General features: G+C 36.8%; 1 protein-coding gene across 1 annotated transcript in view; it reads right to left on the bottom strand.

Annotated features, from left to right (window-relative positions):
- The window catches only part of med27 (mediator complex subunit 27), a 124,706-nt gene that overhangs the window by 39,651 nt on the left and 61,540 nt on the right, over positions 1 to 23,515 (bottom strand). The window contains exon 4 of the mRNA XM_056463987.1: positions 20,156 to 20,249. Coding sequence (XP_056319962.1) covers positions 20,156 to 20,249 — 94 coding nt within the window. The remainder of the gene's footprint in view (positions 1 to 20,155; positions 20,250 to 23,515) is intronic.

Below are 23,515 nucleotides of genomic sequence, written 5' to 3'. Positions count from 1 at the left end.
AGATTATTTTTGTGCAATTCTTTAAACACCAAATAAATACCACTAAACCAATTAATCAACCAATTAACCACATATAAACAAATTTTCTGGCATGTTAAGTTTGATCAGTAGCACACCCTGTATGGTACGTGTCAAACTCAGTATCTGGAGAGCGATTGCTACGCACAGTTTAGTTCTAACCCTAATTAAACACACCTGATCAAACGAATTGACTGCTTTAGGGTTGTTTACAGATAGGTGTGTTGAAGCAGAGCTAAAACTAAACTCTGCAGGGCTGCGGCCCTCCAGGAATTTAGTTTGACACCCCTGTTTGTAAGATGTTGTAGTGGTGACACAGAGTGCTTCAGTTTGAGTCCAGTGAAGCATGGTCCAACAAAAGCGATAAAAGCAATATAAGAAAGTAATACGATGTTTGCTTTTTGAAAACACTATTAGACTGTTGGGTTTAGGTGGTTCGCCAGGCGATCAGTGGAACAAGCCCCACCTTCTTAATGATGAAGAAACATGTATCTGATACGCATTTTAGATTTGCATATATGTTGACAGCACCCTCTAGTGGATTTGTCATCTGAAACGTGCAATAAAACGTACTCAAAGCAATGGATTTTGCATTACGCAAAAATGTAGGCTGATGCATATTTCCATTAAGCCAGTGCTAAAAAAAATAAGACCTATTACGGGTTATTGTTAGAACGTAACTCCCATGATAAACGAGGGACCACTGTATTCCATACAAAGTGTGAAGCAGATTGGTTAGTTTAACTCATGGTGCGTACGCGGTATTGTGGAAAGTTGAGATGTTTTCAACAAGGTGCGTCTGGAAAATGCACATGCTGCTTGCACACCATGTACCTTGACTGGAAATAACCCTAAACTTATTGGCTTTCCTTCTAAGGCCCATGCTCAGCAGACACATTTTAATAAAACTTTAGCAATTCATACCAAACTTTCATACAAACTTTTTTTATCGTTATTGACAATGGTGTTTGTTCAGTAAACACACATTCTTTTTTATCAGACCAGCCCTAATTACAACAATAATTTTAATGATATAATATATGCATATTACACTTCTCTACTTTTGAAGCACTTATTGAAAAGTAAACCAGGAGAAAGTTGTGGGGAGGATTTGGGAAAAGAAAAGATTGATTTCAAGTGTAGTTTAAGGGTGCTTTCACACTAGAACTTTTGGTCCACACCCAGGTTCGTTTGACGTCAAAGTGCAGTACGTTAAGCTAGTCTGAACGTGTCTTCTGAGCTCGGGTGCGCACCCACGAGCCGTACCCAAGTCCATCTGAAAGAAGTTAGCTGGGGTCCAGTTCACTTCTGGTATAATTCAATTGACTTCACCTTTATTTGTATAGCGCTTTTACAATGTAGACTGTGTCAAAGCAGCTTCACAAAAAAAGATCATAGTAAATTGAAACTGTGTCAGTTCAGTTTTCAGAGTTTAAGTTCAGTTTAGCGCAGTTCAGTGTGATTTAATAGTCACTACTGAGAGTCCAAACACTGAAGAGCAAATCCATCGATGCGCAGCTCTACAGATCTCGAACCATGCAAGCCAGTGGCGACAGCGGCAAGGAAAAAAACTTCACCAATTGGCAAAAGAGAAGGATTAAAAAACCTTGAGAGAAACCAGGCTCAGTTGGTCACGACCATTTCTCCACTGGCCAAACGTCTTGTGCAGAGCTGACGTCTAAGTGCCAGAGGCTGGAAGCTGGACCTCAGCGAAGACTCGTCTGTCCCTGGAGCGTCACAGGAATTCAATCATACCAAATAACGGAAGTTAACCGACAACTTTTCAACAAACTTTAGTTTTCATAACATTCATTTGTGTGTGTGTCTGTGTATCATGTACTGTACCTTGGTGACAAGTGGGACTGAGCCAGGGCAAACACAGTGATAATGTCTGCTTGTCTCCTCCAAAATCAGCTTCTGCAGACATCGCGTTATGTTCTGAACGTTTATAATATTTTTGCGGCAGATGGACGCGAGTCACTTTCTGATTGTTCAAAACCAAAAGATTCAGAAAAAAGCAGAACGATCGCGATGTGTGGATGTCTTTCCATTTTGGAGCTTTGCTTTTGTGTCCGTCACCTAGCAACAGTCGTACACAACACAGCAGCTCGATGACGCAAGCGTACCGTGGTTCAGAAGGAAAAAAGACAGTGTGAAGACAAACCAACCGAGAAGGTGGCAAGGGGGACAATCGTACTTGGGTACGGTCAAGGCAACTGAACCAAGTGTGAAAGCACCCTAAAGGAACAAATCATAGTGTATTGGTCATCAAAAAAGCTGAACAGATCCCAAAGGCAAAGGGAGACAAACAGAGCAAGAAAATGTGCAGCCTAGGTAAAGTGAGGTTGATGATAATTAATCTGAGATTAATGTGGTCAGAAGAGTATCCAAACCATAAGTCTCAAACTCAATTCCTGGAGGGCTGCAGCTCTGCACAGTTTTGCTCTAACCCTATTCAAAGACAGCTGATCCAACTAATCAAGATGTTCAAGAGTAGTCCTGAATACCTTAATTAGTTGAATCAGCTTTGTTTGATCAGGGTTGGGACAAATTTGTGCAGAGCTGTGGCCCTCCAGGAATTGAGTTTGAGACCTATGATCTAAACTCTTTCAGTGTGGTAAACTACAACTGCAAAGAAAAGAAAAGAAAAAAAAAAAAAAACACATGCTAATGGCAGGCGTAAAGGCGCCATCTCATTTGACACCTAACAGTCTTGTCCCTGAACTCCAAAATAGCACTGGGGGGAGCTGTTTTTAGGGAAAACTGCCAGTTCAACAGATTTTGAGGTGCACAAATTGCACCATTTTGAAATGGGTGGAAATCTGAATGCCACTGCTGAGGTCTCTGAGAGCGTCCAGCTCATTAGCTTTCACCGCAGCTTTACTGTACCATCAAGAAACACGAGGAACAAGCTGACACATCACAACAGCCCTGAGTGCAAAGAAGGGTGTTTTCCAGCTCTGACCCTCCACCTCCAGACGCTTCTGTCCTCATCAGCACAATCCTACAATCGAAGGTCAAAAAGACGTCAATACTCTACACTCGGCCCTCCCACGCCCTCGAGGTTTCGACCTTGAGGCATGAGGAATATTTTGCATGCGGATCAATAGCGGAACAAGGTCACTTTAAAATTCAATTAACAAAATATTGTTTGACTGTGCTGTGAACTGTTGAGGTGACAAACCAGAACCACTGAGTCAAGGTGGATCGAGAAAGCAACAGAACAAGCAGCGAGAGAGAGAGAGAGCGAGCGAGCGAGCAAGCGAGCAAGAGAGAGAGAAGAGACTTGGACTGTGCATTCTGAAATGCTGAGCTGTGGTGCTCATATTGTACATTCTCTAAACCATCCACAATAAAAGTAGACAAAGGCAAACTAAATAAACTACCTGACAAAAGTCTCGTCGCCTATCCGTGTTTTAGGAACAATAAATAATAACTTGACTTCTACTTGATCATTTAGTATCAGAAGTGGCTTATATGAAAGGCAAAGCCCTCTTAATTATGCTTATTTTACCAAAATAACATGATCATGTCTTGATTTTTAATTATTTAAATAATTAACAGAAAGGTCTGACTTTTCTTAGAGAAAAGTCTTGTCACTATATATATATATATATATATATATATATATATATATATATATATATATATATATATATATATATATATATATATATATATATATATATATATATATATATATATGTGTGTGTGTGTTTCCCAGTGATGGGTTGCAGCTGGAAGGGCATCCGCTGCGTAAAAAATATGCTGGATAAGTTGGCGGTTCATTCCACTGTGGCGACCCCTGATTAATAAAGAAATCAAGCCAAATAGAAAATTAATTCATGAATGACTGACTGAATATATATATATATATATATATATATATATATATATATATATATATATATATATATATATATATATATATATATATATATATATATATATATATATACACAAACATAATATATATTATATATAAATGCACACACACACGGGGAGAACATGCAAACGCCAACTGACCCATCCGAGGCTCGAACCAGCGACCTTCTTGCTGTGAGGCGAACGTGCTACTTGTATACATATACACATACACAGTGCTCAGAATAATTGAGTACACTCCATTTTTAAAATGAATATTTGTATCCTTTCCCAGTGAATTTAGGCTATGTATTTTGGTTCATTTAAACAAAACAGATTTATTAAACAGATATATTTATTAAAATAATATGTCACCAAACATATTCTGAAATTGATACAAAATTTAAGCAAAATATTGCAAATTGTAATATACAAACTACTAAATTTCAACAAAAGAATTTCAATTGTTTTGCTTCTCTTGATTTTTCCTCTTTTTTTAAACTTGTTTTTAATATTTTTCTATAACATAAATTTGGATGTACTAGTTTTTGGACCATTATTGTAGTTATGTATATATCAAATTATTATTATTAATAAATGCAAATCTTTAGATGACTTATTAAAAAATAATAATAATAGAAAAAGACAATCAATATAATAAAAAAATCTATATAATAATAATAATAATAATAATAATAATAATAATAATAATAATAATAATAATAATAATAATAATAATACTATATAGTAATAATATGAGCTCATATGCATTTATTAGATCCGAAATACTAAAACAAATATCCTGCAAAATGTTCTTATAAATATATATATTTTTTGCTTATACATAAAATTAACTTGCTCCTCTGATTCAAATCTACATTTTCAGCATCATTATTACTCAACATATTAATAATCAAATTTACCTAATTTCTTAAATATTTCATGGTTCATACACATTTTTACTACAAAAATTCCATGACTTTTCCAAATATTCATGACCTAATGTTTCATCTTATGTCTTCGTACACATGGTAAATTACAGCATATCAAAAAATGTGACAATCTATGTGGTTTATATTTATTTGTATATCTGTAAAATAGTTTTTAGAAAGTATTTTGCTGTCTGTGTGAATATTTTAGTAATGTTGTCTTGTGTTTTCACAGAATAATACAAATTAGCATTTATCACCCACAGTATCCTTTTCCAGGATCATATGAACTCAGATATCTGACAGCAAAATATCGAGAATGAACAATCAGAGAAATCAAGTATAACAGCAAAGAACCAAAAACAAAAAAACAGACAATAAGTAGAGTAGAGAAGAGACATAGCGATGCAGAAGCGGAAATACGAGTGACATGAGACTACCCTACCTGCACACTCCACACTACCATCAGCTCAGCAGCTTCAAACAAGCCCTATATATTCTACTGAAGGCAGTTAAAAGCATTTCAGTGGCAATGCCTATACGCATGTTCATTTCCATACGCGATGTTCATCGGTGCCTCAGACAGAGCCCTGTGGGACTCTTCACGTTCACATCCGGCTTTGATCCGGACGCTGCCGGAGTGACAAGCTGCAGTTTGTGGCAGCACATTTAAAAGTGGCTTTTAAGATCTGAAATGCATCCTCCACTGGATAAAAAAAAAATTGAGTATGATACCGTACACAACATTTCTGCAGTTAATAAGTGTCATGCAACGAGGGTGTGAGGTTAAGCTGGCAGTATTATAGGGCCAAGGAAAACAGGTAGAGGGCCTGAGAAAGATGTGTTTTCTGCGCTAATTAACATCCCCTAATTATGGTCAGGCAAGGCTGTTAGGCAGAATGTGCCCGTGGAGAGGCGTCCCATGCCCCAATTAATGCCAACGCTCTGTGTTTTTACAAAGTGATTTTAAAGAGATGCAGCACTGCCGTCGTGAGAGCTTGATTGCCTCTTGTTGTAAATGGCACGTGGATGTGGACCTTAACGGGATGTGTGTGTGTGTGTGTGTCAAGCCTTTTTAAGACTTTTTAAAGATCTTCTCAGAATATTCCTCATCGCCACTTCAAGTTCTAATCAGTATCAAACCTTTAACTTAATAAACAGTTGTAGTTGTAAATAAATCAAGTTAACACAACAATGCAGCAGAACTCCGATAAGCTCAGATAAAACAAAGCTTGAAATAATAAATTCCGCGCTTCAGCCACTGTTTAAACTCGACTTTCGCCATTTTCCCATTTTGCCGTCTGTTTTGCTCTATGGTTTCGTTACATGTGAAAAGCATCACGTTCCCTTGCAGCATTTGACGCAAATTACGTGACATCACCCGGACTGAGGAGCTTAGCCAGACACACCACGGCCCGAACCAATCGCATGGATCAAGCATGCCATTGTTAATATAAGGAAAATATTAGGAAATATATTAATGCTTTGTTAAAGTCAAAACATTTTGAACAACGTTTGAACAACATAAGACCTTGTAAGAACACGATTAAGACCTTTTGATACCTTTCAAGGGTCTTAATTTTCTCATAATTGATTTATAAACTTTTAATACTTTTTAAGACCACGGACACACTGGTGTGTGTTTTAACTCTTTCATCCATGTTCTGTCATTTAAATTGCCAGAAGAGAAAAAGAACTCTAACTATACTCATTTATTCATTTTCCTTCGGTTAGTCTCTTTATTCATCAAAAGTCGCCACTAAATAAATATCATATATTTAAATAATAAATGAATAAATACATTTCCGCAAATTACATTTAAAAACAAAACTAGGTAAAAAAGGCGCCGCGGTGGCGATAGCACGATCGCCTCACAGCAAGAAGGTTGCTGATTTGAGCCTCAGCTGGGTCAGTTGGCATTTCTATGTGGAGTTTGCAAGTTCTGCCCGTGTTTGTGTGGGTTTCCTGCAGGTGCTCCGGTTTCCTCCACAAGTCCAAATGACATGCAATATAGGTGAATTAGGTAGGCTAAATTGTCTGTACTGTATGTGTATGAAAAAAAGTGTATTGGTGTTTCCCAGTGATAGGTTGCAGCTAGAAGGGTATCTGCAGCGTAAAACATATGCTGGATAAGTTGGCAGTTCATTCCGCTGGGGCGACCTCTAATTAATAAAGTGACTAAGCTGAAAAGAAAATTAATGATAACAAATTGGATATGGTGAAAAATAAAACGTATAGAAAATATCAACTAAATAAAACAAAAATAATAATAATAATAAATATAAACTATTTCCAAACATTCTAAAAAACTGAAATCGAGATTACAACCACAGTTATAAAAATAAACAAATAAATAAAATTCTCCTTAACAATTCTAATCTCCAATTTCATAACTCATATCCATCACCCATCACAATGAGTACATATCCTGCTGAACGCTTTCTTAAGCGCCCTAGAGAAGTGCGTCTGAAGAAGGGCCTGGCAATATTTGAGCCCCTCCGGTGACGGATCACTCCGGCCTGCCAACTGGGCCATCTGGAAGTGCCTGCCCTGTGGGTGTGAACCACTGAACTCCCACTGCTGTGGAAGGGGCATTTGTAGTCTTCCTGGCCCAGCGGCCAAGATCCCTCAGTCTCTCTTTCCTCTCAGTCAGCGATGCCAAAAGACATGACGGCAGCAGAGAAGTGTCAGAGCAAGTCTCAGAGGTACACACGCATGATGTGTGCCGTGAATGACCCAACTGACAACTCGCATCATCTCTGAATGTCATCATTCAAACCAACCCCAAAAAAACAGCATCAGGGTAGAAGGTAAAGATGCACCAATCAAAAGGCCAGAAATCAGAATCTGACATTAAGTTTGTGTGAATGATCCAACTAACAACTCGCATCATCTCTGAATGTCATCAGTCGCCATTTTTTTTTTCGGGATAGCTTTAATAAAAGTATCAAATATTGACTTTCGCTCATTAAACATTAAAGTATGTTGAATTGACAGTGGTTGAACTAGGTACTGCTGTCCAAATTCAAAATATTGGATTTTTTGTTGTAGTTGTTTTTAAATGAACCAATCAACTAACCAGAAGTCAGAATCTGTTATTATTAGTTCCATATGTTTTTTTTTTTTCGAGATGGCTTTAAAAAAATTTAACAAATATTGACTTTTGTTCATATTTTTGTCATTCTGTAATGATTTCAACATTAAAAGTTGTAGTATGTCGAATTTGACACCAAGTGGTTGAACTACGTACTGCGGTCCAAATTCAAAATATTGGAGTTTTTTTTTATTTTTTTATTACATTTACATTTACATTTAGTCATTTAGCAGACGCTTTTATCCAAAGCGACTTACAAATGAGGACAAGGAAGCAATTTACACAACTATAAGAGCAGCAGTGAACAAGCGCTATAGACAAGTTTCAGGTGTGTAAAAGTCTAAGAGGCAAAACATTAGTAGAAATTATTATTTTATTTTTTTTTTGAGAAAGAGAGAGAGAGAGAAAGAGGGCACAGTTAGTGGTATAGCCAGAGAGGCAATTGCAGATTAGGAAGGAAAGTGGAGACTAAACAGTTGCGTTTTTAGTCGTTTCTTGAAGACAGCAAGTGACTCGGCTGTTCTGATGTAGTTAGGGAGTTCATTCCACCAACTGGGCAGATTGAATGTGAGAGTTCGGGAAAGTGATTTCTTCCCTCTTTGGGATGGAACAACGAGGCGACGTTCATTCACAGAACGCAAGTTTCTGGAGGGCACATATATCTGCAGAAGTGAGAGCAGATACGAAGGAGCAAAGCCAGAGGTCACTTTGTAAGCAAACGTCAGAGCTTTGAATTTGATGCGGGCAGCAACTGGCAGCCAGTGCAAACGGGTGAGTAGCGGAGTGACATGTGCTCTTTTGGGTTCATCAAAGACCACTCGTGCTGCTGCGTTCTGAAGCAGCTGAAGAGGTTTGATAGAACTAGCTGGTAGCCCGGCTAGCAGAGAGTTGCAATAGTCCAGTTTGGAGAGGACAAGAGCTTGAACAATGAGTTGAGCTGTATGTTCAGATAGGAAGGGTCGGACCTTTCTGATGTTGTAGAGTGCGAATCTGCAAGATCAAGCAGTTCTAGAAATGTGGTCGGAGAAGTTCAGTTGGTCATCAATCGTAACTCCAAGGCTTTTTACCATTTTGGATGCAGTGATGGTTGCTCCATCCATCTGAATTGAAAAGTTATGGTGAAGAGTCGGGTTGGCAGAAACTTCAAGCATTTCCGTTTTCATGAGGTTAAGCTGGAGATGATGATCTTTCATCCAGAGTGAAATGTCTGACATCAGGGTGGAAAGAGAGGTATAGCTGGGTGTCATCAGCATAGCAGTGGTAGGAAAAACCATGTTTCTGGATGACTGTTCCTAAAGATGCCGTGTAGATAGAGAAGAGAAGTGGCCCAAGCACAGAGCCCTGAGGTACCCCAGTGTTTAGATGCTGTAGGTTGGACACCTCTCCCCTCCACGACACCCTGAATGACCTGTCCGAGAGGTAGGAACTGAACCATTGAATAACAGTGCCTGCGACGCCCAGTGACTCAAGCGTAGATAGCAGGATCTGGTGGTTTACAGTGTCAAAAGCAGCTGATAAATCCAGCAAGATGAGGACAGATGATTTAGAGTCTGCTTTAGCCAGTCTGAGATCCTCCACGACCGAGAGCAGGGCAGTCTCAGTTGAGTGGCCTTTCTTAAAGCCAGATTGCTTGTTGTCCATGAGGTTGTTTGAGTAAGAAAGTCTAGGACTTGATTGAACACTACTTTCTCCAAAATCTTGGCCATGAATGGAAGCAGGGATACCGGTCGGTAGTTTTCAAGTAGCGTTTGATCCAGGTTGGGTTTCTTTAGCAGAGGGGTTACCCTAGCCTGCTTAAATGAAGTAGGGAATAGACCAGAGTCAAGAGATGTGTTAATTATGTGAGTCAGTGTTGGTATGACTGCAGGAGAAATGGCTTGCAGGAGATGAGAGGGAATAAGATCTAGCGGACAGGTGGTTGCATGGCTTGATAGCACGAGATTGGACACCTCAGACTCAGAGAGCTGGGAGAAAGAGGTGAGTGTGTGTGGTGTTGGTGGTGTATCTTGCGTGTTTGTTGTAAAAATTGAGCACTGATTTTTGCAGTTTTGGTGCAAAAGAATGTAGCAAAGTCATCAGTAGTGAGTGTGGAGGATGCGGGTGGAGGAGGAGGGTAGAGGAGGGAGGAAAATGTTTTAAGAAGCAAGCGAGGATTGGTGGCACTGTTGACTTTCTGACGGAAGTATGTCTGCTTTGCAGAAGTAACCTCAGTCGAGAAAGAAGACAGAAGAGTTTGGTATGTTATGAGCTGTTCAGGATTTTTAGTTTTTCGTCAACTTCTCTCAGCAGCCCGAAGTTTTGAGCGATGCTCACGGAGAACATCAGAGAGCCAGGGTGCAGGAGGACTGGCTCGGGTTGGTCTGGATGTCAGAGAGCATAGTCTGTCTAGACATGATGTTAGCGTGGAGCAGAGTGTATCAGTGGCACTGTTCGTATCAATGTCGAGTGTAAATAAGGTCTAGTTGATTACCTGATTTGTGAGTAGCAGAAGTAGGTGCTCTTTTGAGGTCGAAAGATGCAAGCAGAGTCTGGAAGTCAGCAGCTTGAGGTCTTTCAATGTGGATGTTGAAGTCACCTAGCACCAACAAGGGAGTGTCATAATCAGAAAAAGATGAGAGAAGAACATCCAGTTCATCCAAGAAGTGACCTAATGTACCCGGTGGGCGGTAGATGACAACCACATTTATGAAAAAGGGGTGGATAATGGTGACTGCATGGAATTCAAAAGAGCTGATTTTTGGCAGGGACGGTCTCTGAGTGAATTTCCATTCTTTGGAAATCAGTAGTCCAGTCCCACCCCCTCTCCCTGTCTGACGAGGAGTGTGGGAAAGAGAGAAATTAGTAGAAAGAGCTGCATGTGTAGCAGTGTCCTCCGGTCTCAGCCAGGTTTCAGTTAGAGCCATGAGACTAAAGTCAGAATGAGTGGCTATGGAGGTAATAAAATCTGCTTTGTTAACAGCAGATTGACAATTCCAGAGGCCCACAGAGAGAGAGAGTTGTGAAATAGAGGATACATGAATTGATCGAAGGTTGTGAGGGTTGCGCTTGCAGCGTACCTCCCGTGCTCTGTGAGTATTAGTAACAACAGGAATTAGTAAACACATAATAAAGTGCAAGGAAAACAATAATGAGTGCAGAGAAAAGGAAAAAAAATAAAGTAAGAAGTACTCAAGTGCTTTGTCGGTGTCTTTGCTCGGTGGAGTCGCACAGGTAGAGTCGATGGTCTTTACACTCGTCGGGCTTCACACGAGGCTGCCAAGACCGCTGCCGCGGTGAGACTAGTTGCTTATATACACCCCCGAGCGCTTTTCTGATTGAGCTCAGGTGGACACGCCTAGAGAGTAAAAACACCCGAAACTGCAGCGGCGGGGGGGAGGGGGGGGGGGGGGCGCGAAAAACCTCCGGCTCGGCACCCAAGCTCTTACAGTAAACAAAAGGAAACAGTGGCTAAAACTTGCTAGTACTAAACACAGATAGCTGAAAAACAATTTTAAATGTCCAACAACCAATACACAACCAGCTGAAACAAGTCTAACTTATCTCTAACCAAACACTAAACACAGATAGCTGAAAACAATTTTAAATGTCCAACAACCAATACACAACCAGCTGAAACAAGTCTAAGTGTTCTCTAACCAAACACAGCAACTGAAAACAGGTCTAAATGTACTTACTCGGTGTTGCTCTCGATGCTAAAGTGCTTCTCCTGCTAGCTAAACCAAATGTGTTCAAATATATAGCCTTTACCTGGCGTTTGGACACGCCTCCAAAGTTACAAAACACCCGAAACTGCAGCGGCGGGGGGGGCGCGAAAAACCTCCGGCTCGGCACGCAAGCTCTTACAGTAAACAAAAGGAAACAGTGGCTAAAACTTGCTAGTACTAAACACAGATAACAAAAAAATGTCCAACAACCAATACACAACCAGCTGAAACAAGTCTAACTGTTCTCTAACCAAACACTAAACACAGATAGCTGAAAACAATTTTAAATGTCCAACAACCAATACACAACCAGCTGAAACAAGTCTAAGTGTTCTCTAACCAAACACAGCAACTGAAAACAGGTCTAAATGTACTTACTCGGTGTTGCTCTCGATGCTAAAGTGCTTAACCAAAGAAATGGCCAGAAATCAGAATCGGATATTATTAGTTCCATGTTATTTTGTTGTTGTTTTTCTTTTAAATGACTTTAATGTAACAAATATTGATTTTCGTTAAAATTTTTGTCATTCTGTGATGTTTTCAACATTAAAGTTGCAGTATGTAGAATTGAGTATGTAGTATGTAGAATTGGTATTGCGGTCCAAATTCTAAATATTGAACAAGTTTTTTTATTTTATTAACCAATCAACTGGCCAGAAATCAGAATCAGATTTTATTAGTTCCATGTTTTGTTTTGTATTTTAGATGGCTTTAATGTAATAAATATTGATTTTTGCTCATATTTTTGTAATTCTGTGATGTTTTCAACATTAAAATGCAGTTTGTAGAATTGACAACTAGTGGTTGAACTATGTATAGAGGTCCAAATTCAAAATATTGGACTTTTTTTTAAATTAACAAGTGGCCAGAAATCCGAATAGGATATTATTAGTTCCACAAGTTTTTTTTTTTTTTAGATGGCTTAAATGTAACAAATATACACTTTCACTTATATTTGTGCAATTTTGTGATGTTTTCCACATTAATATATGTCAAATTGACACTTAGAGGTTGAACTAGGTATTGCGGTGCAGATTCAAATGCATGTATGAATGAATGTAAATGAATATGTAAATGACAAATATAGACATTCACTCACATTTTAGGAGAGCTAGGTACTGTGGTCCAAATTCAAAATTTTGGAGAGTTTTTTTACCTGGCTCTTCCGCCTACATGCACGATGCATATGTAGGTTGCCAGATTGACGACATGCCAGAGCAACTGTGGATGACGATCGAGTCTTACATTGTAAGCTGCCCAGGTAGTGTTTACGTTTGTAATATTTATATTTTTTGTGAATTAAAAACCAATTTGTGGATTTGTATAACTCTAAATTTACGTTTCCTTCCAGAGGTTGCATTTTAAGTTGCATCTACATATATTGAGGTAGCCTTCATGAAATAAAATACAATGTGGTTTCCACCAATTGAGTAAACTGGCAGTGGGCTGAATTCAGAGACCAATACAAATATAGACATTCGGACACGGAACCCACATTTTCAAAGCAGAATAACTGACTTTAGCATTGTTTTTTAGATAAACAATTATGTTCACAATTATGTTGCAAGTTTCTTAAATATCTGCAAACATGGCATTTTAATGCTTTAGTAGAGCCAAAAAAGCACATAAAGCACCTTTGATTTGAAATCTTGTACAGTTAACACGTGTTTAGGCAGTTTTCATTACAGCTCATGTTTAGGAGATTGCTTGCAACTTCACATATTTCAAAAATTATATTCTTATAGACATTTATTTTTAACCTTCTATACATGAAGCTGCGAATTTTATCTAATGTGTGGATTATGATTGTATTCGAAAAACTGCTAAAAGCTAACTATTTCTGATGCATAAAATTCTCAACCAAAATCCGTAATTCTGAAGTGGGGCAGGGAGGTTTTATTAAAAAAAAATAGGGGAACCCATTGGATTATTTGTGGATAATCTCTGTATGATGCATTTTTGTTTACAGCACTACGCAAAAATGCTATTAATCCTGCTGTTATACAAGTGCTACTCACTGGCTGAGAGTAAATTAGCATTTTTCCTCAGCCTGTCTACTGTTTTGAACAGGTGCTTTTATATAGCATTGAAATTATACAATCTAACTTATATTATATATTCAAGTATTAGAGAAAAAGAAATCGGTTTCAGAATCAGTCAGTTTGGCGGCAAAAAAAAAAAAAAAAAAAAGATCAACAGCTGGGATCTGCAATGAAAATTCAAGACTGATGTGTCACTACTAAAAGGAAAAAACATTTCCAGGAAATTGATGCTGTTCCATTCAGAAAAAAAATCTAAAAATGACCCTTTGAGAAATCTTCAAGTTCGCATGAGGGTGTCATGCACCTAATTTGCGTGCTACTGAGAAAGCATCACTTCAGATCAAGATAGCTGAGATGAGACATGACTAAATAGAAAGAAAAAACACTTGTAAACAGCACGTAGATGATGACAGTGGTGGATGGAAATTATCTTTGTGACTCTGTTACACTGGGCAAATTTAGACATGCAAATTTGTGACTACTGCCAGATTTGTATAATAAAGTTTATTACTCGTACTAATGTTTATTGATATATACGAATATAAATATGGTAACCATTACAATTTTTAAAATACATACACACACACACACACACACACACACACACACGTTTATTTAACAAGTTAATACTAAGAGAGTTAGAGTATAGACAATAGGGTTTGTTAGTCTAGCCAAAAATAAATCAAAAACCTAATTTCACTGCTGAATGAACTGGTTTTTGAACATACAAAGTGGGCCAACGATTCAATAAACCATTTATAAAGATGGGAACTTGCTTTGTTTTCAAACAAATCAGCTATGTTTAAGGAAACCTTGGTTTGAGTTGCCTTAACGTTTGGATTTTACAGTACTCAGCTGGTTTGACTTGGTTTTACTGTGCTCAAATTGCTCCGTTTACTCAAATGGATTAAGTTCACAGTACTCATTAGGATTAGTTTTTGAACTTAAATGGTTTGTTGCAATCGGTTTCCTCATTTGGTTTGAGTTACCTTAACTTTTTGGGTTTTACAATGTAGCTTTCATAAAACAATCCAATAGAGACATTAAGCTTCATGATCTGTTTGGGTTCTGAGATGCCCGAAGGCCCTTTGAAGGGATGGTTTAGAGTGTATTTTTAAGGCTTGGTTGTGTTTATGGGGCGCAAAAGCAATGTGTGCAGTGTGCTCATGCTTTATTTGTAAAAAAAATAAAATAAAATAAATAACAACGTTATTATATATATATATATATATATATATATATATATATATATATATATATATATATATATATATATATATATATACATACATACATACATATATACATACTTTGATTATATACTTGCTAATCAGCTAACATGAAAACGACCATCATATTTTCTAGTTCCTCTGAAAGCCCACCCTCAAGAGGCTCTGATTGGTCAGCTAACATAATTGTGATTCACGGATCGGCTCCATGCACTGTGCTGTAAACACTGTCAGTCAGAGTAGCTGTTAGCCATATCAGTTTGTGCCTGAATTAGACAGAAAATGACAGAAGACAAAGCTGAACCTCACGCCTGCTCTCTAAAATAACATCTGACAAGTGTCTTTTACATATATTCGGAATAAGCATGTGTAAGTAATGTGAAAGTAATGTGTAAGTAATGAGGTCTTTTTAGCTGAACTGGGAGATTCTGGAAGTTCTCCTTTGTCAAATGCTTGCTATATATATATATTTTTAAATTCTCTGGAACATAATTAAAATGAAACTGTAAGCACTTCTGTCTTTGTGTTGTGTCCTTTGGAAGCCCAAATACAGAAACAGAACAAGGTCTGTGGGAATAGCAGCATTTGGACTACATGCTACATTACACTACCTCTGGCCATGCCCCTTTGCTGCACAGGGTGTATGCTCGTGGTGAATGCGCATGGTGAATGCACATAACCTGAAGCATTTGTGATCTCACTACGCCGGATGTATTTTTTTTGTAGTCTCCAAACTACATTCGCAGTAGGCTTTGCTAAGATAACTCCGTAAAAGCCAATGTCTCCCATTGCATTGAACTTCTGTACATTACACATGAACTAATGTTTAAAACATGATATCATAATGGACCACCCCTTTAAGGTGAACAATTAATTTGTAAACAAGTTAACCCATTTTGTTCCTGTAATCTTTAATCAAAATCTAAGCTTTTGCCTGCACTTTTGAATGGCAGCCCCTATCTGATGATGTCAGTTTGACAGCTTGGGTGAAACATGCTTAGCCACACCCTTCAAACCATTACTTGCAGGTGAAAGAGAAGAGGAGTGAAAACCCCGCCCACTACTAAATATGCCATTTCATTTGGAAATGAGTCAAAGTCCTTTAGTACATGCAGACTTAAAAAGTTTTCATAGTTTTTAACTGTTTCGCATTAACATTCTGTACTGCTGAATAATAGAATTACAACGATCATTATTATTTGAACACATAAAGCCCCAGAGACTGACATAACATCAGCTTTCTAACAAGCAACCTTACAGAACGCGTCAACCCATTTAAATGAATGGCGAAGTGCTAAGGGAACAATGAAAATCAATACTGTCTGGAACACAGGAACATTTTAGGCTATCAACAGCAGTAATAACTGATGGTAATTCCCACAATCAGTGCACCAAGCCTCAAAGAGTCATCTCAAAACACACAACTACTAATTAGCTCAAACAGATGATAAATTGAAATAATTCATCTGTCATTAGCCAAGAACTTTAAAAATCGTGCCCAAGAAATGCTACTGCAAATGACGTGGATAAAAACTCACATGTACACCCTTTGCAAAACTTTGCTAGTGTGAAGCAAAGTCCTCAAAGAGTCAACAATCTTGGTCCCTCAGGGATGTTCTCCGGGACGACTCACAAGGAGACTGACAGAGCAGTCAACAGAGAGAACAAGGGCATCCAGCTCTCCTCCACCGTTCCCTCCAAGACAACATTAGTTAGAAGAAACTTCTACATGGGTTCACTGTTTTTGCTATCCTGCTTCATTAATGACATGGAGAATACAAACATTTTTTGAGTACAAATGAAATCAAAACTAACCAAATGATTTTGTTAGCTCACATTGCTAGTTTTGTGGTGAACAATGCATCTGTGCATGTTATTAAGAAAAAAAAAAAGTTTACTCTTGTAATCTTTAATTGAAATCTGAAAACGTGCTTCATGACTTCAGTTCAATTGTCAGATTACATCTGTCTTTGTTATCAGGCGTGGCTAACACTTAGCCACACCCCTCTTGTCAGTTTTGACAAACAGAAATGGTGAGGAGGAGGTGTCTGTTAGGTTATAAAAACTCTTCTAAAAGCCTTTTCACGATCTTTATGAACGAAATGGCCTTTTTGTACATCCAATCAGCTCGCAGCAAAAAAAAAAAAACAATAATAATAAATTTAAAAAAAAAGCTACGCCCAGCGCTTTCTCATTTAATATTCCCAGTGTTTTCTCATTTAATATTTCATTTCTCTAGGAATAATATGAAAAAGAAGAAGAAAAAAAAACAGTCAGCTTCTGGTTCATGTGGACTTTAAAGGGGTTTTCACACTTGGTTCAATTGCCTAGTCCAAACCCAAGTTGGATATTCCCTCCTTCTCAGCTGGGTTGTGTTCACACTAGGCATGGGCTGGTATAAGATTCTGACGGTATGATAACCTTGGATAAAAATATCACGGTTTCAGAGTATTGTGATTACTGCTCTAAAATAAGTTCTTTTTAAATGTCTGGGTAAAAAACAGGTGTCAGACAGCCAAAAAAGTCAAGTCGCCAAAATGAAAATAAATATGCACATCATGGTCATTCTGCTTCTCCTGAATCTTTTGGTTTTGGTAACATACAGAGAGTGACTTGAGTCTATCTGCTGCAAAAAAATTTAAAATATTCACAACATAACGCGATGTCTGCAGAAGTCATTTTTAGAGGGGATGAGCAGAAATTATCACTGTTTTGGCACTGGGTCAGTCTCGCTTGTTGCCAAGGTGACTTTAGAAAATACACAAACACACAAATAAACAATATAAAAAAACTAAAGTTTGCTGTACAGTTGGTGGTTCACTTCCATTATTTGGTTTGATTGCATTCATATCAGAAGTGAACCAGACCAGAGTACATGCGAACCGTACCCTGCTGGTCACACCAGAGTTCAGAAGATACATTTAGACTTGCTAAACGTACCATTTAACATCAAATGAACCCGAGTGTAGACCAAAAGTGCTAGTGTGAAAGCACTCTCAGACTAATTAATACTTGAGCCTCTTCAGCAACTGCTTGAGTGTGCGATGAATGTGGGATCATTGGGATGTTGGCAAAAGTTTGTTTCGCACCACATCATTTCAGCTTTAGATATCCAAAACAACTGCCTGATGTGAAGTACTTCAGTTTTCTTTTAAGCGTTGTAGGCAAATGTCTACTTCATGTTTTTTTAGTTTGCATCTATTTTTTTTTGTTTTTTTGGTATATAAGATTAATAAAGATTAAAATTAGGGCTGCACAGTATTGGAAAAATATGACATTGCGATATTTTATTTTTCTGCAATATACATTTGGAAAGAAGATTGGGATGATACTGTACGTCAGTGATTCATTCATTTTCCACCAGCTTAGTCCCATATTTATTAGGGTTCACCACAGTGGAATGAACCGCCAACTATTCCCGCATATGTTTTATGCAGTGGATGTCCTTCCAATCGCAACCCAGTACTGTGAAACACCCATACAGTCTCACATTCACACACCCATTCATACACTACGGCCAATTTTTGTTTTACCCATTCACATATAGGGCATGTCTGGACTATGAGGGAAACAGGAGAACCTGGAGGAAACCCATGCAAACACTGGGAGAACATGCAAACTTCACACAGAAACGCCAACTAGACCAGGCCAGATTTAAACCAGCCATCTTCTTGCTGTAAGGTGACGGTGTTAACCACTGAGCCACTGTGCCACCCGTACATGACTGAATGATGCATAAAATAAAAAGAACAATACAAAACAGCATTAATAAATAAAATAGAGTGAAGACAAAAGTGAAATAAACAGTGGTTTATGCTTTTATAGGGAGTCTAGCGACATTCACGTACAGATATGTAATAATCAAATGTAAAATCACTGTGTAGTCTTCACTGTAAAAATAATTCAATAAAATTTATCTTTGGATCTTTAAATCTTTTATTCTTTAAATTAATCTTTTAATCTTTTAATCTCGCTTGGATTTTTGAAATTCTCTGTTCGGAGGGTTACCAGCTAACTCTCAAGATTTTACAATACATCCAAAATTCTGCTGCACGTGCGTTGACACATACATCATCTCGGTCTCACATCACTCCGGTACTCCAACAGTTTCACTGGCTGCCCGTCAAGTCTCCTATTGATTTTAAGACATTGATTTTAACATATAAAGTGGTTCATGGTTTTGCTCCAGGTTACATTTGCGACTTGATATCCATTCCTATGCCTCTCGCTGTCTCCGCTCTACCTTGGGTCCTACACTGTTTCAGCCTCGCTGCAAACTCAGCACCATGGGAGGTAGGGCGTTCTCATCCGTGTATCCACACGGTGGAATGCTGCTCCCACAAACATTAGGAATGCTGGTTTTTTGGAAAGTTTTTAATTTGTGATAACTCTTTTATTCTTACTGTGCTTTTTGTATTTTTTTGTACTGTGCTTTGTTGTTTTTACTTTCAAGTAAGCGCTTTGGGTTTTAGTAAAGCTCGTTATAAATAAAATGTATTATTATTATTTCATGAGAGCGCTGTTGAGCACGTTCTTAAACAGCATTGATTTGCCATTGTGTTCACGTTCTCAACAGAAATGACTGTGATTGGCCATGAAGGTCGTTAGTTCACTGAACTCACCGCTGTTTACTGAGTCTAACCATAGATACAGGGTCACTGGAGCATTTTAAAGCAGTGATTCATCAGCGGATCGCTCGTATATATCAGCTTATAGACAAACAAGCTGATCAACGTGACTTTGAAATGCTCCAGTGTCCCTGTATTTGTATTTACACTCAGTAAACAGCAGTGAGTTTGGTGAACCAATGACTCATGATCGTTTCTGTTGAGCACGTCAACACAATCGCAAATCAGAGCTGTTTAAAATGTGCTTCACAGTGTTTAAACGTTTGCAGGAAATGGATAATTTTAAAATTTCAGTACCAATTAGTATCGAATTCCAATATCATGACAACCCTAGTGCAGTCTGGTGCAATATGGCTAAAGTTGCGTCATCTAGGTGGATGCTGCACACTGGTGGTGGATGAGGAGATTCCCCCAAAAATGTATAAAACATTTTTAGTTTCCACAAAAGCACTATATATATGCACGGAATTATTATAATTTTTTTAAAAGTTTTTTTTTTTTTTTTTTTACCACAGACAGCACAACACAATGTCAAAAACACAATACAACACAAAAAAACTTGCCATTTTGCCTTGACGTGACAAATCATCACAATATAGACAAAAACAAATCAATAAATTGATTTGTATGGTACTGTAACAACTCACCAATAGAACTGCTGATGTCCCGTTTGGTCGGAAAAGCTCGATTGACATGTCTGGAAACATTCGGCCAATTCTGGATATGACATCATCCACATATCTATAAGAGGAAAGAATTTCATGAGCACAAGAAGTTGCAGATCATTCACTTCAAGCACAAGCCAAAAGGGCCTTGGGTCACGGTCACTGTCAATACCAAATCAATGGCTTTTCATTAAGGTCTTGGTATCGAACAAACTAATTGTTTCTTTGGACACAACACATATTGATGGAGTTTAAACAGTCAAGTTTGTCTTTGTCGGCATGTAATGGTCACTCTTGAATAATCACGCTGAACTAATCTTTAGAATGAATGAATTCTCCTTTTAATGGTTTCAATTATTTTAGCATTTATTATTTGGTATTGTTGCATTGGTTATTATTAGTGCTTGGCAAAGATTAATTGTTATTAATTGCATCCAAAACTGTAACTTTTAATATACGTGTGTATTATGTATATTTGTTATGTATACAGTTAAGGTCAGAATTATTAGCCCGCCTGAATTAATAGCCTCTCTGTTTATTTTTTCCCCTATTACTGTTTAGTGGAGAGATTATTTTTTTTCAGCACATTTATATAATAGTTTTAATAACTGATTTCTAATAACTGATTTATTTGATCTTTGCCATGATGACAGTAAATAATATTTTACTAGATATTTTCAAGACACTTCTATACAGCTTAAAATGACATTTAAAGGCTTAACAAGGTTAATTAGGTTTAACTAGGTAGGTTAGGGTAATTAGGCAAGTTATTGTATAACAATGGTTTGTTCTGTAGACAGTCGAAAAAATATATATATAGCTTAAAGGGGCTAATAATTTTGACCTTAAAATGGCTTTTAAAAAATTTAAAACTGCTTTTATTCTACCTGATATAAAACAAATAAGACTTTCTCTAAAAGAAAAAAAATATGATCAAACATACTGTGAAAATTTCCTTGCTCAGTTAAACAATTTGGGAAGTATTTAAAAAAAGAAAAATAAATTAAAAAGGGAGCTAATAATTTTGACTTCAACTGTATGTGATAGAAACAAAACAATTTTGTTACATAGATAAAATTGCCACATTTGTGATAAAGCAACGTGTTATTTTATGTGGTCTTTACACATGCATGATTTACTACACAGTGCCATAGTTTACAGCAAAGTACACTCTCATAAATAAAGGCACAGGAGCTGTCACTGGGGCAGTACCTTTCCAAAATATACATATTTATACCCAAAGAGTCCACAGCGGTACCTCAAAGGTGTAAATTTATGCCCAAATGTACATTTAAGGGTGTAATTATGGACCCTTCACTTACAAATATGTAATGTAATTTTGTTACATGGAATTAAAATTTTTATTTTATGTGTATATACATTATACACATACATGCATTATACACATACATACTGTACATACATACATACATACATACATACACACACAAATACATACTACTTTATTACTTTTACAAGTTATTTATACTTTAATTTACATTCCCTTTTTTGCGATTTAATTAAAGCTTAAATAATGAATCCCACCCATAAATCCCTTTATAAACTTTTTACGAGTTATATTAATTAAATTTATATTTCCAATATTGCTTAAAGAATGAATTACACTTTAGTTCATATGTAGGTAATCCTGTTTTAATTTTAATATTAATTGTTCTTTTTTTTAACCTAATATGATTTAGCCAATTTTCATAGTCTCTTTGATTTTTTATTTTATTACTTTGTACAAGTTATTTTACTTTAATTTATATTTCCATTTTTGTCCATTAATGCTTAACGAGTGAATCACACCTCATTTCATATGTACTTAAAACTAACTATTATTTGCCTTTTAAATATTTAACTGTACTTTTTTAAACTATGATTTATTTTTTTATTTTATTACCCTTTTTTCTAATATGATTTAGGCAATTTTTAAAAAAATCTTTTAAAATATTTATTATTTAAATTTAATTCATATTTGCATTTTTTTTTTCAATTAATGTTTTAAGAATGAATCACACTTAATTTCATATGTACTTAATACTAACTACTGATATCAAGTTTAATATTTAATTGTACTTTTTAAAAACTATTATTTATTTTTACACTTCATTAAATTTTGTTCCCTAATATGATTTAGGCAATTTTATTATCATTAATTTCAATATTTAATTGTACTTTTTTAAACTATGATTAATTTTTACATGTCATTAAAAAAATCCTCATACGATTTAGGCAATTTTTTCTTTTATTTTTAAATATTTATTATCTTTTTTTTCTCTTTACAAGTTATTTTAGTTTAAATTTACATTTTCTTTTTTTCAATAATTTTTTCAATTAATGCTTAAAGAATGAATCACGCTTTATTTCATATGTACTTAATACTATTTATAATTTTTTATATATAATAAAAAAATAATATTTTATAAATATAATATTTTTAATATTTATAATAAATATAATATTTTTAATATATAATGACTTTTTAAACTATCATTTATTTTTTAATTTTTCTTATAATTCCTAATAATACCTAATGTGATTTACTTTCATGTGATTTTCAATCAGCAAATTTATGTAATTTTCCTTTTTTTTAAATTTATTTATTTTTTTAAAATGCTTAAATATCGAATCACACCTTATTTCCAGCACAGCCACTTCAAACGTTGTCAGAAAACATGGGAACACATATAAGCAACAAATGCTGCATAAGCGAAAGCGTTAAGGCATCGATTTGCATTCGCCATCAACAAGAGGCTCCACTGTTCCACATCTGACATAACCTTCAATGCTCCAGAAGAAAAAACGAATACTTAAAGCCCTGCCAGAGTTGCTCAACAGCCTCGTTAGACATCAATAAATTGGAGCGAGAGTGCCAAAAGCCTTCAGCCATCCCTCGAGTCAGCAGAACAGACCCCAAGAAGAGTCGCCCAACATGTATCGTAGGGTCAATGCTAATAAGGGTTTAATGAAAATCTCCGTTGCCACCAGCTATCAATAGACTTGAGGGACTGGCCCTGCACGCAGACGAGGAAAATAATTCATTAAAGGAGCCACGGTGGGCGGCTGGTGGAGGGATTTGTTTAAAAGTCATTTGAAAGTTATTGGAGCAACTATGGAGATAATACTTGGATTTGGAGGACCTAGGTAACCCACGGACAGGTGCGAATGAGGACACGCGTTTGTATGCTTGCGTACACGTACATCTGTGCATGCGATGCAGCTGGAGAACTGACTAAGATTAAGTTTCTTCATCAAGCTGACAGCTCTCTGTGATTTCCCCGCAGAAGCATTTTCTTCCCCAGCAGGGAAGATCAAAAGCAAAAGTGAAATTGTTCAACA

This window comes from Danio aesculapii, chromosome 8 (assembly GCF_903798145.1).
Source record: "Danio aesculapii chromosome 8, fDanAes4.1, whole genome shotgun sequence".
In the NCBI taxonomy this organism is placed as follows: Eukaryota; Metazoa; Chordata; class Actinopteri; order Cypriniformes; family Danionidae; genus Danio; species Danio aesculapii.
This window is presented reverse-complemented; position numbering and strand designations above follow the sequence as displayed.